The sequence below is a fragment of the Austrofundulus limnaeus genome, unplaced genomic scaffold (assembly GCF_001266775.1).
Source record: "Austrofundulus limnaeus strain Quisiro unplaced genomic scaffold, Austrofundulus_limnaeus-1.0 Scaffold2057, whole genome shotgun sequence".
NCBI classification, from domain to species: Eukaryota; Metazoa; Chordata; class Actinopteri; order Cyprinodontiformes; family Rivulidae; genus Austrofundulus; species Austrofundulus limnaeus.
This window is the reverse complement of record NW_013954459.1, coordinates 1-17,109: the sequence shown is the minus strand read 5'-3', so window position 1 is coordinate 17,109 and position 17,109 is coordinate 1. Positions and strand designations below refer to the sequence as shown.

The 17,109-nt window shown below is 41.8% G+C and overlaps 1 protein-coding gene across 1 annotated transcript; it reads left to right on the top strand.

Annotated features, from left to right (window-relative positions):
- Positions 1–532: 532 nt before the first annotated feature.
- On the top strand, positions 533–11,905 carry LOC106536962 (heparan-sulfate 6-O-sulfotransferase 1-A; the record flags this gene model as incomplete). Its single annotated transcript, XM_014034325.1, is given in 3 exon segments — positions 533–755; positions 3,238–3,486; positions 7,696–11,905. Coding segments are annotated over 3 exon segments (808 nt in total), but the record flags the coding sequence as incomplete, so codon positions are not given.
- Positions 11,906–17,109: the final 5,204 nt, after the last annotated feature.

The window sequence follows — 17,109 nt, the reverse complement described above, 5'->3', positions numbered from 1 at the left end:
GTGTGTGTGTGTGTGTGTGTGTGTGTGTGTGTGTGTGTGTGTGTGTCGGAGTCTGAGACACAAGGATGCTTTGCAGCGCGGAGATGTGTGCCGCAGAGGGAGTTGTGCTTGTGCCAGCAGTTTTCTTTTTCCTGCACAGCGTGGCCTCAGCACAGGCTGCGTCCCCGTCCTCCTCCACGCTCTCCCGCTTATTTCAGGTCCACTTCCTGTCTTCCAGCAAATCTTTTTCTTTGCAGGCAGAAGCTGATTTTTTTTTTATTAGAAAAACTGAAAATAATAATGGACTCGGCATGACAGCCTCCATCTCTTACCCTGAGTTGGCAGGATGAAGACTAAACTTTTGCCAAAAAGTGTTGCAAACAGTGCCCCCACATGGTCTGCTTGTAGAATTACACGTGATTAAGTGGTTTTCTTTGTCGCATCAATTTTTGCTCAACTTTTCTCATCTCTGTAGAAACTCTGGATCTTTCCTTAATGTAACGATCTTTAACCCAAATCCTCTCCCGTTTTTTTTTTTCTGTTTGCCAAACAGGAAGTTCTACTACATCACTCTGCTGAGAGATCCCGTGTCTCGCTACCTCAGCGAGTGGAGGCACGTGCAGCGGGGAGCTACGTGGAAAACCTCCCTGCACATGTGCGATGGACGAACACCAACGCCCGAGGAGCTGCCTTCCTGTTAYGAGGGGTCAGACTGGTCGGGGTGCACACTGCAGCAGTTTATGGACTGTCCTTACAACCTGGCCAACAACAGACAGGTACRGAGGAAAAAGCACCTCATCTTACTTAATGAAATGTTGTGACAGTACAGCACAGCTTCAGTATTAGCCTGTTTTCTTATCAGGGTTCATTCYGGGTCTTAAACAGTCTAAAAAATGTCTAAAATTTGAAAATCTAAATTTTAGGCCTAAAAAAGTCTGAAAAACGCCCAGATTTTCATCCAAGGCCTTAAAATTTGTTTTGTCAAGTCTTAATTTTTTTTTACTTTTATGAAGTTTGATACCAGTCTTTGTACGTATTAAACTACAAATCCCGCCATAACTGCAGGCAAAAAACATCACAGTTTACTTCCATGTTTTCGACCTCTTTGCCGCTACAACGCCCCGCCTACAGCGGCTTATAAACCTGCCCAAAAAACAAACCAGTTTAGTCATGTCCACTGCTTATTGCTTAAACATGGGAAAGTGTGTTTTCAATTAGACTTTCCTTGATATCAGTGATCTTTTTAACTCCGTTGGAAGCGGTCCACAGCAGTYGATATGAAGGTCTCATAGATATGACCATTTTATTAAAATAATTTAGTATTCTTGTATTAAAATTAAATATCCTTTAATACCTAAATTGATAGCAATAAAAGGTTTCTGTGTTAAAATTTCTGAGACCATTTGAATGTTTCTATTAATGCGTTGGTTTGGTCTTAAATGTCATTCCTGATGGTCTTTAAAGGTCTTTAAAAGGTCTTAAATTTAACTTAATGAAACCTGCATGAACCCYGTTTTATGCATACTGTAGAGAATCAACAGGCTCAGCACTTCAGTGTTACTTTGGAGCATCTTTTTTATTACAAACCAAAAACAACCACTTTTTATCTCCAGTTTAACCAGCATCTCTGCACTTCATGCTGTCGACACAGTCATATTTATCTCTTCAGAAGAAATTAAAATATATTAACACAAAAAATGCTGCATAAGTGAATTTGATGCTAAGTGAACTGCTTCAAAATAAAGAAGGTTGGGTGGGTAAGAAGGGWTGCACACACATCAGAAGACACACACGTTTACACAGTCAGGAGTTTGCCTGCTGGTCATAAACAGCAGATTCACCTTCTTTCCTCATGTTATCTCAGTCTCACACCTCGGCGCCTTGACCAGCTTATCTCATCTGAACCCGAGGGTGGTACTACTGAGGGTCCTCTGACTTGTATATGTAACACACACGCACACAAACACACACACACACACACACACAGAACCATCCTGATTGAAACACTTGACACCTTAAAGGCATCTCGCCGCCTCTAGGCCCTTTTGACTTAAGCTGCTTTTATGCTGACCAGTCTCCACAGGGGTCAATTCGCCCCAATTTTACCTGATTCACATCTACACAGTCTCAGTAGTTTTTACATAACAGCATGTTGCCTTGATGCAGGTGGGTTACCATAGCACAAMCGCCTGAAACTTACCACCAACAAGTAAATAAAAGAGTAATAGTCATAAGGCACTCACGGTTCTCAGACTTTGTTTCCAAAGTGTCACTTGGAACACTTTTTTTCCTCCGCCGGTCAGAGCCTGTAAATTGAGTCCATTTGGTCTAGCCCTGTCTTAATTCTGTCACTAGCTGCTTTTCCATTGACCATGAAAATCTGCAATTTAGAATTTCGAAAATAAATTTGCTCAGTGGAAACATGTCAGTTTCGAAAAAAATTACGTTTTTCGACAAAATGTTTTGGCGCTAGGATGAGGTGGTTTTTCGGCCGTATCAAAATTGGTGTATTTCACAAAACTGCAATGGAAACACTTTTTTCGCATCATGGGAGTCACGTGATCAACAACCAGCTGTTTGTACTGGCGAAAGAGACGACAATGAAGAAGATAACAGGAAGTAAAAGTAGTAGTAAAATCACAGAAGTTGTAAAAGAAAGTAGTAAACTCACCGATTACATTTTCCCAAAAACACAGCATACGTAGTCGCTCCTATCAGGAGCTCGTCGCTCGAAAGCCTCGATAAGACGCCAACGTCTCCTCTGATGATGAGCACTAGTACTGTAGTAGCAATTATGCTGTGTTTACATCCATTGCCGCCATGTTTGTAATGACTTATCGTGAGAACAAACGTATTCACGTGTGACTTTAATAGCATTTCTTACTTAAAGGAAACACCGCAATTGCGAAACTGTGATTTTTCGACATTAACAGAATATCGACAAAGTTTTGCACACATTTGCAATGGAAACGCAGCTAATGTCTGCCGAAAAGTCCTGAAACCTCTTCACCTCCTCATAGGACCGCAGTACTGTTTTTTGATGGCTGTATTATATATACTTTTAAAAAGTAAATTAAAAAATAAAAGCTGTTGTTTGATTCTTGTGCAAGAGGCACTCTCATAATTGAGGTCGCTCTCAGGCTAATCCTCTTTTTGTTTGTGTGTGTTTTCCATCCTTCAGTAAACGGTGGGTTTGTGGGTCTGTTCTGCACAAGTGAAGCTGTAACMTTATCGATGAACCTTGTCCTCCGCCCACAGGTTCGAATGTTGGCAGACTTGAGTCTGGTTGGCTGCTACAACATGTCCACGGTRCCGGAGAAGAAGAGGGCCCAGCTGCTGCTGGAGTCGGCCAAGAAGAACCTGCGTGACATGGCCTTCTTTGGTCTGACCGAGTACCAGAGGAAAACCCAGTTCCTCTTTGAACGGACCTTCAGGTTGCGCTTCATCAGGCCTTTCATGCAGTACAACAGCACTCGGGCTGCAGGGGTGGACCTGGACAACGCCACGGTCAGATTCATGATGAACTTGTAGACGAAAAACACAAATTAGAAAGTAGAAATGAAAATAAAATAATTTACTCTGATTTTAGGAAGCGAATACTTGACTAATAAGTTTCTATTCTGATCTACATTTTTTTGTGTTAAAAATGTTCAGAATAATCTTACATAGAAGCACCATGGGATGTACTTCAAGAACCATGTTAGCCTTGTATTTTAATTCTTGAAATTTCAWAAAAGAAAATATTTTTAGGTTTAAACAAACCCTGATCTAAACGGGTGGTAAACAGAAAAATGAGAACATGGGAAAACCGAGCCGACACTGGTCTTATAATTGCTGTAAAATGAATTGGGATAACGAACAGCAGCTTCTAACACGTTCTTCACACTTTGATTGGTCCAGTGTGGGAGTTCTTAAGCTCAATTTCCTGAGTTGCGTTTTTTTTTTTTCTCCAGCACACGGCAGACTGGTGATTCACACATTAAACTCAGCTGCTTGGAGGGAAAATAAAATATGCACAGCTGTGAGCCTCTGGATGGTTGTTATTATTACAAGAAAGTCCCAATTTTAACATTGCAAGGATTTGGAGTTTGGCATGTAAAAAGTTTGTGTTTGGCATTTTTTTTAAAGTAGTTTATAATATGTCCAGTTTTATCCAGTAATTACAGAACATGGTTTTAAAGAAATATTTACCCCAAACTCGGCTGTGACTTCAGAACTAGTTGACGGTTTGTTGCTGAGAGCCCCCTGGATCCAAACTCGTGTCCCTCCTGCTGCTGATCAAAATCTAATTTCCAAACATGGGCTCAACATGTCGCCTCCCTCCGTTGAACATGTTGCTCACACATGACATGTCGCAGCTGATCGCAGATTTCAAAGGGATTCTCCTCATTAAACCCAATCCCCTCCGTATTGGACTCACACGCAGCTGATGATGGATTCCAGGAAAGCCAGCTGCATTACACGAGCTAACACGAGACACATTTCTGTTGTTTCTACAAAACACGCTTCTCTCTGAAGAAGATTTGAAAGCAGTTTAACGTCTCAGGACCACCAGCAGTTTTGTGTTTTTGAGTCCAATGTGTGAGACAGACAGTATTATGGTTATATTTTTGCAGCTGCTACACTCTTATTCTTCTTTATGTATATTTGATAGCAGGGTTTTTCTTTTGGCAAGTGAGGTTTTGTAGGGTTTCTAAGAGCTATAAGCTGTGTTCATATTCTTGACACAATGCGGAGCTCGTTCCCGGTGCAGGTTGGACTCAAACAAGGCTGTCCCTTGTCTCTGGTCCTGTTTRTGGTGTTCAGGACTTCAAAGTGCAACCTTCAACGTGCACTGGGATGGTTTGCCCATGGTTCTCAACAGGAAATAGGTAGAATGTGCCACCCGTGTCAGGGGTGAGAGTCTTTGCCTTGATTAGAGGATTAAGTATTCGGGGGGGGGGGAGATACAGAAAATTCATGATTCGGTTCGATACTTAAGTCTCACGGTTTGATATTTTTTCTAAACAAAAAAAGAGAAATTTCCACGCCCTTCTTAACTTGTAATTTATTTAAATTAACTGTGATCATTTGTTTATCCTCAAAAGTACAGTTTTTAAATTAAATGTTGCTGAAACAGACAGTTTCTCAGAAGATCTGCGCTCGACAGTGCAGCCTCGTTGGAGTAGTCGAACGCAAATCCACTGAGCCTTCATCACATTGCATCTTCAGAAGACAGGTTGATAAATTAAAATTTAAAAATCTGTATTGTTTGATGCAAGTGTGTATTGAACCTTTCTCACTTTATTGAACAGTTTGATACAGATACATGTATTTTTGCACCCCTGTTAAATATYAGTGAGTCTTGTTCACGAGTGATGGTAAAATGGAGATGGATCGACAGATCTGGGCCTCTTCCTTCATAATGAGGGCGTTGCTTCAGTTAGTCGTGGGCAGCACTGATCTAAATATTAGTTGCACTAGCCCTAAAGCACTAACTCAAATATTTAGGTCCCCTAATTCTAAAGCACTAACGCACTGAAWATTTTTGCAAAAACTAATTCTAAAGCACTAAAATAATCCAGTTGAGACATGGAACATTCTTCAGAGCCMATATGAGACAATATTTATTGTGTGCAGAATGTTGTCACTTRGTGCCCTTGGTGGGCCAAATGAGAGTCATCCACAGGCCATATTTGGCCCGTGGGCCATGAGTTTGACATGCGATCTTGTAGATAAGTGACACAAATGTATGACAGCTTTCACGCTCAACTGTGAACAATAATGTTGATCAATAATGTTTAAAGATCTCAGTTAGTGCTTCTAAATTTAGCCCATAAACTTAGCAAGTGCTAATCCACTAATGAATTTAAAAAACAGCAAAAGCCCTAAAGCACTAATCAAGAAATTAGTTCGCCTATTWGTGCTTTAGGGAAACTATACCCACCACTGGTCGTGGGAAAGASTAGGTTGAGTCAAAGGGCAAAGCTCTTCATTTACTGGTTTGTCTACGTTCCAACCCTCACCCATGGTCATGAGGTTTGGATTATGACCACGAAAACAAGATCCCAAATACAAACCATCGACATGAGCTTCTTTCGTAGGGTGGCCAGGCTCAGCCTTAAGCTAGGTTTATAGCGTACCACCCTCCATTCTATTCATTTTGTTACTTTGTTTGTCCGTCGAGCATTTGATCTCCTTTTTACATTTCACATGTTAAGAAGGGAACTGCCACACAGCCTTTCAGAGAATACTGCACCAACGTAAGCTCAACTATAACTGAGCCTTTAGAGATAAARTGAGGAGCTCCTTCATGTTGGTGGTGCTTAGAGTAGAGCCGCTGCTCCTTCACGTTGAAAGTTGAGGTGGTTCAGTCGTCTGATGAGGATGCCTCCACCCTTTACAGGTTTTTCAGGCATGTTCCTGTGATAGGAGGCAGACTCAGAACTCCCTGGAGGGATTATATATTACTTGGGGATGCCTTGGGATGCCCCAGGAGRAGCTGGAAAATGTAACTGGGGAGAAAGATGTCTGGGTTTCTCTCCTGGCCCTGTTGCCTCTGCAATAGAAAAAGCAGAAGATGATGGACATTCTTGTCAACAAGGGCTAGGGAAAAAATAAATAAATAAGTCTTGGATCAATTTAGTTTAAGTTTTTCTATACTGATTCATAGAGCATGAAATCGATTTTCCACCATGACGTTAACCTCAGTAGTCTCRTGCGTGGTGAAGCAGAGGCATGTTATGTTTTGTCACTTGCACCAGCGTTAGCTTCTGTCAACAAGTCGGAACCACCGCAACTTTGGTTTGGAAAGGTTTTTATTTATTCTGCAGTGGAAAATGAAAGCTTCAAGCGGCTCATTCAGGTGCTCAAACCAAACTATGTTATGGTGCAACATAAACATCTGACTGAAACTGTTATCCCCAGGATGTATAAATGTGCAATAGACAACATGCTGMAGAAATTGTTTATTTTTGTTACCRCTATTATTATTTTTACACTTTAAGAAACAATGTCTTAATGAAATCTACAGTGATGGAATTATGTAGTTCACGTTTCTTTCTAATTKAAACACCTTTGAGACAGCTTTGTTTGCAGTTCAAGTTTAAACTGTCCAATTTTTAAGTTTGCCTTCAAAACCTGCTGTTTGTGCTGAAGAGAACAAAAAAAGTAAAATTCCATTTTGCAACATAGTTGAGCCATTTTCATTATTTAAGAGCAGATCTAGTGCGCAGGAGGAACTGAGTCCARGTTAATTGAATCGAATCCAATTAAAATTAATCGATTCCAAACCTTATGAMACTGAATCAGTTTAGGGAATTGATGCTCAGTCCTATTATCAACAGAAGAAAAGTCTGAAATCTTAATTTCAGCGTGTTTAAGCAGCTTTTTTGTTTTTGTTTTATTCTAAGCCAATTTTAGCACAATAAAATGACCCACTGGATGTAAGCTGCACAGTCAACACTTTCAGCACCAGCAAACCTTAGAGCTTGATCTGATGCCCTGAAATACAGACAGTAGCCTCGGGGGCAACTTTTCTGTAGAGCGCTGATGGAAAACCTAAAATCTTTCCTTGCGAAATATCAACAAAGAAAAAAAACTTGTAATTCGTTTGTTCTGTACTTCTGTTGAAAACAATTACTTTTCCAATTTCCTTCCTATCTCCTCTTGAGGTTTTTTTCTTTTTCTCATCCACCGGTCAATGTAAACATTTGTTCTGCTCCCCTCCCCCCGCAGGTGCAGCGCATCGAGGAGCTGAACGAGCTGGACATGGAGCTGTACGACTACGCCAGAGACCTGTTCCAGCAGCGCTACCAGTACACGCGGCAGAAGGAGCGGCGGCAGCAGCGCATCAAGAACCACCTGCAACAGAGCCGCCAGGGCCTCGGCCCGGGCGTCGGCCTGTGGCCCCCCCGCGGCCGGACCATCTCGGAGTCGACTCAGGAGGACAGGGAGGGGGAGCGGGTGGAGAGGGAGGAGCGGGAGGACGGCGAGGAGGGGGGCCGAACGGAGGAGGCGGGCATCAGACTCCCCACSGAGGACTACATGAACCAGATCATCAACCGCTGGTAGCAGCGGAGCGAGAACAAACATGCATTACGTAATGTGAAACTCACACACTTTCCATCCGCGGAAAGACGTGCCCGCTTCAAAAGACCCCAAAACCCACGACAGACTGGCAGAGGTTGGGGGTAGCAGGAATCTAGCTCTCATTATTGAGCTTTGCCCAGTTGTTATTGGCGCCTGCCTGCCCTTTCCCCCCACCCCACACACGCCCCYCCTCTCCGCGTTTCCTTGTCGCGCTCCCATCATTTGTTCCTGAACAGGATGGCGGAAGAGGGGAGGGATCTTTTTTTTTTTTTTAAGTCGTTCAGCTCCCGTCGCCGCGCTTCTCCTCTTGCATCCCTCGCATTTCCTGTGGGCCCGACATGGAGCGCGAGAAATGGAACTCAAGTCTGTGAATTCCTCGGTCGTTTCCTCCTGGACGCAATGAAAGTCRGCGACGAACAAAGAAACTGGTGGAACGTGAGAAACTCTCTCAGTTGTGTTCTAAAAGCTTTGTGCTTACATAAAAATCAGCCATTTCACCCATACTTTGGTCCTAAATTAGGTTCATCCTTAATTTTTTTAAAATGTGATTTTATTTGTATGTTGATTTTTTTTTTTTTGCTTTTTTTTTAAAGCAGAATTGTAATAACACTGAGACCAACATTGCTGCCTAATGACAAGTGATTCCTTCATGTCTTTTATTTTGAATTGTTTTATAAGTGGAACACTAAAGGATTGGAGTGATAAACAATGGACCATAGCCATTACTGAAGCCTCGCTTCTTTTTGTTTCTTTAGGGATGGGGCGGGTGATGGGGACAGTTTTTCTGATAAAGGCTCCCAAAGCTCCTGTCGTTCCATTATTTCTCCTCCTTTTAGGGTCTCGGCCCCCCTGCGGAGGACGGCAGCCAATCATAGAGCCGAGTCTCACGTAGGTGCGAAGGAACCAGGCGCGGAGGGGTTGGGAGTCTWGCTGCAGGTTGTTGCCAGGAACGGTGCAGCTTTGGAAGCCTTAACTCAGACAAACGCTTGAAATGGGAGCTGTGAAACTACCGGTCACCATGGTGACGTGAGCCCTTAATGTAGTGGGTGGCATTTTAAGCTTTTTTTTTGCCCCTTTCAGACTGCGTTGTAAAAGCAGCAATCTCATACGGTCCTCGGCCCCACCTTAAAGGGCAAACACAGCTCTGGTGACCCGTAGTTTGTCGTTGGTTTCACCCTGAAGAGCAGACGGGGCGAGGTAGCAGTGCCTCTGTGTACCGGGATCATAGTCAACATAATTAGTGCCAGATATTACGTTGGCATTATACTACAGTAATTTCTTTGACTACTCGTAAATCTGAGTGTGTGTATGTGTGTAAATAGTGTGTACAGTATGCCAGATCAGTGTATGCTTCTGTAAATAGTGTGAATGACCGACAGAGGATGTTTTGCGAATGATTTGTTTCATGACCAATTWTTTTTGTTTGTTTGTTTTTTGTTTGTTTTGTTGTTTTTTGAGGTGAAAGGTGATGCATCAACAGCATGACTCAAATGCGTGACCGTCACCGTGATGCAAGCCCCTCCTTTTTATTCTTCCTCCCGTCGTTCTCGTCTCTCCTTCCCATGACACGACCAGGCCTGAATCACTACGCCCGTTTAAATTTGTAATTCATTTTATTTCATCATCCTTTATTTTTAATTCCATCCGTTTATAAGCTCAGCACAAATACACTCAGAATATTTGAAATTAAAAGAACTGAAGGAATGCATATCCATTCAAACCAGACTTTTTAAACTACAGTCTTAAGATGAGAAATGAGGACTTTTATCTGTTTTAATCTCATCGTGTAAATTATATTTTGCGATTTCATGCAAGAGATGTTTTGAGGCCGACTCTCGGCTACTGTTGCATCAAATTTTAGTTCATGATCTGTGAATTTGACTGAGATAGATATTTGATTAGCTGAGTCTACAAAAGTTGAATGAGTTGCAGACGTTCAGCTGATGATTACTTTCGGAGAAGTTCCTTAAAATCCATCAAGAGGTTCGTGAGATATTTTGCTAACAGAGTTGACTGTAATAGGTAACGCCAACGTTAAAAAACAAAACCCGCATACAATCGGAGGATATGTTAGGAATGACTCTCAGCTACTACCACACCAAATTTAGTTTGATAACTGTAAGATTGACGGAGTTAAATCCATTTCTGGCTCCAGAAGTTAACGAGTTCGATGTGCATTCTTTCTGAGAGATTCTGTAAAGTCCATCCAGTGGTTCATGAGATATTTTGCTGACAAACGCAGGCAAAAGAATCAGCCCAATCGTTTTTAACAGCAGGGGATAACAAAAAGGGAAATCTCAACATCCCTTCTTTTTGTTTTCACTCTGTTATCCCGCTGCAGGTCATATCTCCTGTGATTCCTCAGAGCTCAACTTATTTACCTGAGCAGACAGACGTTTACTCAGGCCCCACATGTAGAAGTTGAAATATTTTGCAAGCAAATAGATGGTTTAGATTTCACATTTCGTTAGGAGTCACAACATGCATCAAAAAAAAAACATGTTTTCCTGCAAAGAAACTTGAAATAAATCAGAAAAGAATGTTTTGCGTTGATAAAAAATCACAGCAGTGAAGCTGTTTGTCAGCTGCAGGTAATCCAGGCTGAGTTCAGGGAAGCTAAAATAAATCTTTTGGCATTCGTCCGTGTTTGGCCAATGATTGTTTGTCGAAGAGCAACAGGAGCCAATTACTGCAGGCGGACTTATCTGGTTAGAAAAACACAGAGTGCAAATTAGTTTCAGGCGTATAATCGATATTTAAAGTGATCAGCTTGTGTTTAGGAATCTAAGGTAGAAGAATCGGCTACATGTGGTCATAATCAACATTTGTTCGGCTGCAAAATGAATTATATTTATTGGATGTCTATATATATTTATATATATTTAACATAAAAAGAAAGTGTTTTTGCTTGTTTGATTCAGATTTATTACTGGGTTGGAGAAGTTTGGACATGAACCATTTAATTTAATCTGAATGTAGCTCGAGTTCAGTGTCATTACGTGATGAATGAAGCCAACCTACTTCTTTTGTCCTCACAAACCATGATGTAACTTTTAACAACCCAACCATCTGGTTATATTTGAGCTGATCACACTGGATCCTCCCCTTGTTGTGTGATCAGCTCCTTTTTTAATCGGGAGTAAATCATGATGGGAAGGAGAGAAGAGAGGTTTGGATGAAAGGCAGCGGGACTGATCCAGAGTCCTCGCCCTTCTTTTAGTGTAGCTTTTCAAAGTAATGCAATAAAGACAGAGAAATGGATACGAGGACAAGGGATCCTCCTTTTCTGTATCRGCTTCCAAGTCAGTTTTTATGTTGTTGTTTTTTTTTTTTTAATGGTGACTTGAAAACACTGCAGGTCCCAGCTTTATTGTGCCCACAAATTACTTTTTAAGTGTCAGACTTGCATCAGTCTGTGATTGGACTCCAAACCGATATGTGACTGCGTTTGTGGGTCGAAAGGAAAACTCAATTTTTTTCTCCCCTTTTTTTATTTTGATCGTTATTTTAAGCGCTCCCGTTTCAAAGTGGTCCTCAGAAAAAAAAACAGCGTGTGGAAAAAGCTATTACTGACATCATTCCAGAAGCTGATGCTGTAAAAGGCAATTTTTTTTGTTTGTTTGTTTCATCCATGTGTTTATTTGATGTGTTGTCTCCTTTGTGAAAATGAACAAACAGGTATCGCTAGCATCGTCCTCCTTTAAAGCGTGTTAAAGAGTCTGAAAGGGATTTATTTTTTATTTGTGTGCAGTTTGTCTGCCTCCCTCCCGTGTACGCATTTTTCTGGGTTTGTTTCCTACGATTGCAAAGATGAATCATCAAGCCACCAATTAAAATATTTCATTTTTATAAACCAGACTGTTGTGATTATTTATGCTCTTATCTGCTGGAATGAACTTRAAAACCAGACAAATGCAGTGAGCTGAAAAAGTATTCTCTCCTTTTGGTAATCTTTTTTTATTTAGCTGCAGCTGGATTTTGTATGTGATTAAAAGTAATTCTCAAAAAAAAAATACTCCATATCGACAGACACCTTCCTTAAATTTAAGTTTGTCGGGAATCTCAATAAAAGGCCATCTGGGACACTTTTGGTTAAGTTTTAGGAAGGTGGTGTGTGTGTGTTGAAGTAAAATTGAGAAAAATACAAATTTAAAAAATAAAAGTGCATACATTATGAATGTATTACAGTATTTCTATGTATTTACACCTTTTGCTTTGAAGCCTAAGCCTTTCCTTCAGTAGAAGCATAATTTGCCCCCAGATTTGACACCACTTCAACACCACTAAAGCCCCRTTTACATGTGAGCAATCTGGAAATGTTTGTGTTTCATTGTTGACTGAGGTGAATCACTGACCCACAGCAGAYCGTTCAAGAGCATGAAAACTGATACATCCAAAATAGCAAATACACAAACCTTAGTTTGGACCCAGGATGAGGTTGGGTCACTCCTACGTGTTGAAAATGATGAGCAGCACAATCAGCACTCTGTTATCCACTATAGTTACTGTTGTTCATCCAGTCAAGTGCAGGAAAACGTTTGGATTGCAGCCATCTTTTCTGTGTATAACTTCACGGGTTGCTTTCGAAAACCCACCTTCGAGACCTGGATTCAAAGAATCATTTGTTTTCAGAAGAAACAAGACCTGTTGCATACACAAATGATGGAACTGCAGTAGAAATGCAACAGTTTCACTCAAAACTGGTGTTGTGTAAACAGGGTCTAAGTCTTGAGAGCTACAGCCAAGGTGAAGAAATCATGAAGCCCAAAGGGCTCTGCAAGGGTCAGTGACTGCATAAAAGATCAGGGTTTGGCCCATAGCCGGGTGGGGGMGTTAGGGGGTTCAAACTAACAGCCCACTTTGTCTGCAAAGGACCTGTTTTTTTTATTCCTGCACTGCAGGAGTCCAGTGCGTGGGGTGCATTCAAACAGAACCAGCACATCCTTCCGTCCAACACACACACACACACACACACACACACACACACACACAGTGTGGCTCGTCATTAAAAAGAAATCAACAGGAGTGTGAGGCACATCCCCAGAGCAGAGTTTCCACTTGTTGCGCACACAGGTGATGCTTCTCGTTAAAAATCAAAACACGATGCCCTGTCCTCATGAGGACGGACCACACGCAGAGCAGAGCAACATGAGCATGTTTTAACAAAGACACAACCTGATGCTTTTAAAGTGGGGTTCAGTGGAAAACATTCAACACGCATGTCACAATTTAAAACAAAGACCTGGGTCCAAATTGATCAAAATTGTCAAAAATACTCTTAATGCTGTGAAGATATTAGGGGTGCAACGATACATGTACCCGTATTGAACCGTATCGAACAGTGCTTTAGGTTCAATACACACTTGTATCGAACAATACATTAATAGGAGAAACATCCAGAAGGCCACAGACAGCCCTGATGGAGCTGCTGCCTTTCTGCAAAGATGGATCTGTCCACAGGACCACAATAATCTGCACAGGTTTGGGCTACATCACAGTTGTCAAACTCAAGGCCTGTAAGGCCAAATGTGGCCTGCCATAACATAATGGCCCACGAGATCTTCATAGATGTCTTAAAATAAACATACGTTGCTTTAAACTCCATAAACGACATGTCCCACAATGCATGCTGGTTATTTTACCCATAAAAGGACAGCATCTCACAACTAAGAGGTACACAGGGCTCAAAAGTAGTCTGCGTAATTGGCTGTGTAAAATTGTAAAATCTTTATTCAGCTGAATTTTCGCTGAATACTTGTGCTGTGACCCAGTTGTACTGGGAAGTGGGACTTTCCCACTTACAAACTGTAAATTTCAATTGAACAGTTAAACTTCTCATCATGCCAGGAGCCCCTTGCCTTACAGTGAAGCATGATGGTGGCAGCATCATGCTGTGGGGGTGTTTTTTACCAGCAGGGACTGGGAAACTGACCAGAGTTAAACAAAAAATAGATGGAGCAAAACTACATGGAATTTCTTATTGGAAACCTTGTTGTAGTCTTACAGAGATGGAGCGAAGGTTCAGCTTCCAGCAGGACAATGACTCAAAAAATACCACGTAAGGGTTAAATGTCCTGGAACGGTTCAGTAAAAGTTAGACCTCCATCCAACTGAGAATCACTGTTTTGAGTCAAAGATTGCTGGACACAAGCAGCACCCATCCAAGCTGAAGGAACTGGACACGCTTTGGACATGAATAATGGACAACATGTCCAGAGATTAGATGGACTAAAATCTTGGAGACGAACCTGAAGAGACATGATGCTTTGACTGCTGCAAGAGGCAATGACGACACAAAGTGTTGAGTTTTGACTGCAGAATGCATTCTGTTTCTTAATTTTATGCTTTTTTTGGGATTATTTAAATATTTTTTCCCATTGAATTTCAATAATCTTAAAGAATTGTTGTAGACTTATTATTTATTCGTTTTAATTTCAGATTTYAAAGCAACAAAATGGACAAATCACCACGAGGAGCGAGTACTTTCACAACCCACTGTTAATATGCGTTGAAGTCACTCTCTGTGATTGTCGTTCCAACCTGTGTCGAAGTTTCACCCCGCGGGTTTCTACACTTCAATTTGCAGACTAATCTGTAACTCGAGGACATTTCTGCCACTCGCCCACACAAGCCACAGGACCATGACCCCAGAAATCAGCCCGTACCCCTTCTAATGACAGCCTCAGTCCTGTCAGCGCTGATCTACAGCCTAATTCAATCGGCAGACACCCTCAGAGTATTGAATGCGCTCATATATGCACACGAGTATTCCTCTCCCGTTTTGCTGTGGCAGGTGATGGATTGACAGCAGAACGGTACAAGCGTAGCTCCATGTCCTTGGACGCAGAAGAGCAGAGGCCTTCAGCCGATTTCATCACGCAGTGCTGAGCTCAACTCTGACCCCCTCCAGGCAGGGAGGAAAAATCATTTGCCTGGACACTCAATAGCCAGAGGGGGATTGGCAAAGGCAGAAAGAGGAGCAAAGGTGCGAGGTGTTCAGGAGTCAGAGACGGCCTTTATGTAGAACGGGAGAAACAACATGAGAGGGAAAAAGAAGTTAAAGCAGAGCAGAGTCAGCTGGGACGTGGTGTTTCAGACTGAATCCAGYCTTTAATCCTGCCTGCAGCTCTGAGCTGCTGTCATTTGGAGTGCAGCTAAACAAACATCAGTGGCTCAGCTACTGCAGAGAGCCACATGTGGATGTGAGTGTTTCAGAGAAAGTGCTAACTCGATCCTGCAGGGGAGGGGAGGATCCTGACTGTACCGGCTCTGGCTACAGTCCAGCATGAGTGGGTCAAGCTGGCTTCAGCTCCTGAGCTCACTGCATGCAAACAAAACAACCCTGGCGTTATTACTGCTTCATTTCATTGTGGATCTCTGCAGATGAGGTCATGCCGAGTGCCTTCCATCCATGCACACATCAGGGAGCAGCTTTAGGAGGTTTGGCTCGGTGGCGCCGGTCACAAGTGGAGTTTAGCCTTTATTGTTTCTGTTTGAGTCGTGTCCAGCAGATGTCAGGGCTTTAGACTTTCATCATCAAATGTACAAAGTGGATAAATGTCTCTGCACAAAACAACTTGCAGAGTTTTAATAACCTGTGTAGTCAGTTGGTAAAAGGCAGCATGACAGTGCAGTCCAGTGTGTGCGTGCACATTTTGCCCTTTGTGATACATTAAAAATGATTAGATTGGACATCTGGGGCTGTTATATGACCTTCCACTGCAGGTCTGGCTAATCTCCCTGGTCAACAACAAATCATCTCTTGTAACCATACAGAAATGAATTCAAGAATGCAGACCAACACCAACAGGAGTCAAGTCTGAGAAATCCCTCCTCCAATTTTATTAATTCAATAGTTTTTCGTTTGTATTTTAAACCTTCTGGGAAAAGCATGTGATGAACTGGAAAAATGGTCATTTTCTGCAAAAATGCTCACAAACAAAACTAAGTGACTGCTAAATTTGTAGTTTGTAAAACGAAACAAGCAGAGCAAAAAATAAGTGAGAAATATCGAACAGTTAAATTTAGCCAAACAGCAGCTAAAAGTTAAAATGAACAAAACTGTAAATAAAGAGTAAAATGCCAAAACTATAGCTAAAACCCTAAATCTAAAGAATAGTAACTAAAAGCTTAAAATAGCAAAATTGTCACTAAAAACTAGAAATGACAAAACCACAGCTGAGAGAATTTAAGCTAGTCTGGCTGAAATTAGAATAAAGAAGAAAAAATTATAATTCAGAATGTTTGTGGGGGAAATAAAGATCTCTTGTTGTGTTTCTATGGAAAATATTCTTCCAGCAGGAATAATCTATTATTTCTGTCAGGATAATCTTGTCATATGGAAATGTCAGCGGGATGAAAGTTTTAGCATGAAGCACAAAGAAATGTTTGAGATTATTTTTAGTTAAAAACTTTATGTGTGAATATTAAGAGCAACAATGTGGACAAGTGTGTGCTTCTGACGTCTTGGTCAGGTCACTCTTGTAAAAGCAATCTTGATCTCAATTTTTTTTTTTATCTGGTGGAATAAAGATAATGTAATGAAACTGTCSTCTTCTCTTGCTGTAGTTAAGTCTTGATTCAGACTCGTGTTTTGTTGCTGTAATGTGGTGAATTAGCTTCATGTTCGAGACCCCGGCTGACCCCCATTATACAGCCAGGGACACATTTAATTAGCAGCAGCTCACGTGAAACGACAAAATGTATTAATATTAATGGAGGTTTAATTGAGGTTGCCTCGGTCCCCCGTCGAGGCTTTCAACCTCTAAAATGGCTGATGTGTGATGGTGGGAGCAGAGGGAGCCTGCAGCCCGAGCTCGCCGGTGACCCCGGAGAAGATGACAACCATCTCCCATAATTCATCTGAAGATGTCACCTTCTTGGCAGATGAGCAGGCTCTGAGGGCAGCAAGTGTGAGGCTGTTCCAGGCTTGGTTTGGCTATACTTGTGGGGACAATTCGGCCTGTCCCTACGGGGACATGACTGATTTCTCTGTTAGATTGTGTGTGTGTGTGTGTGTGTGTGTGTGTGTGTGTGTGTGTGTGTGTGTGTGTGTGTGTG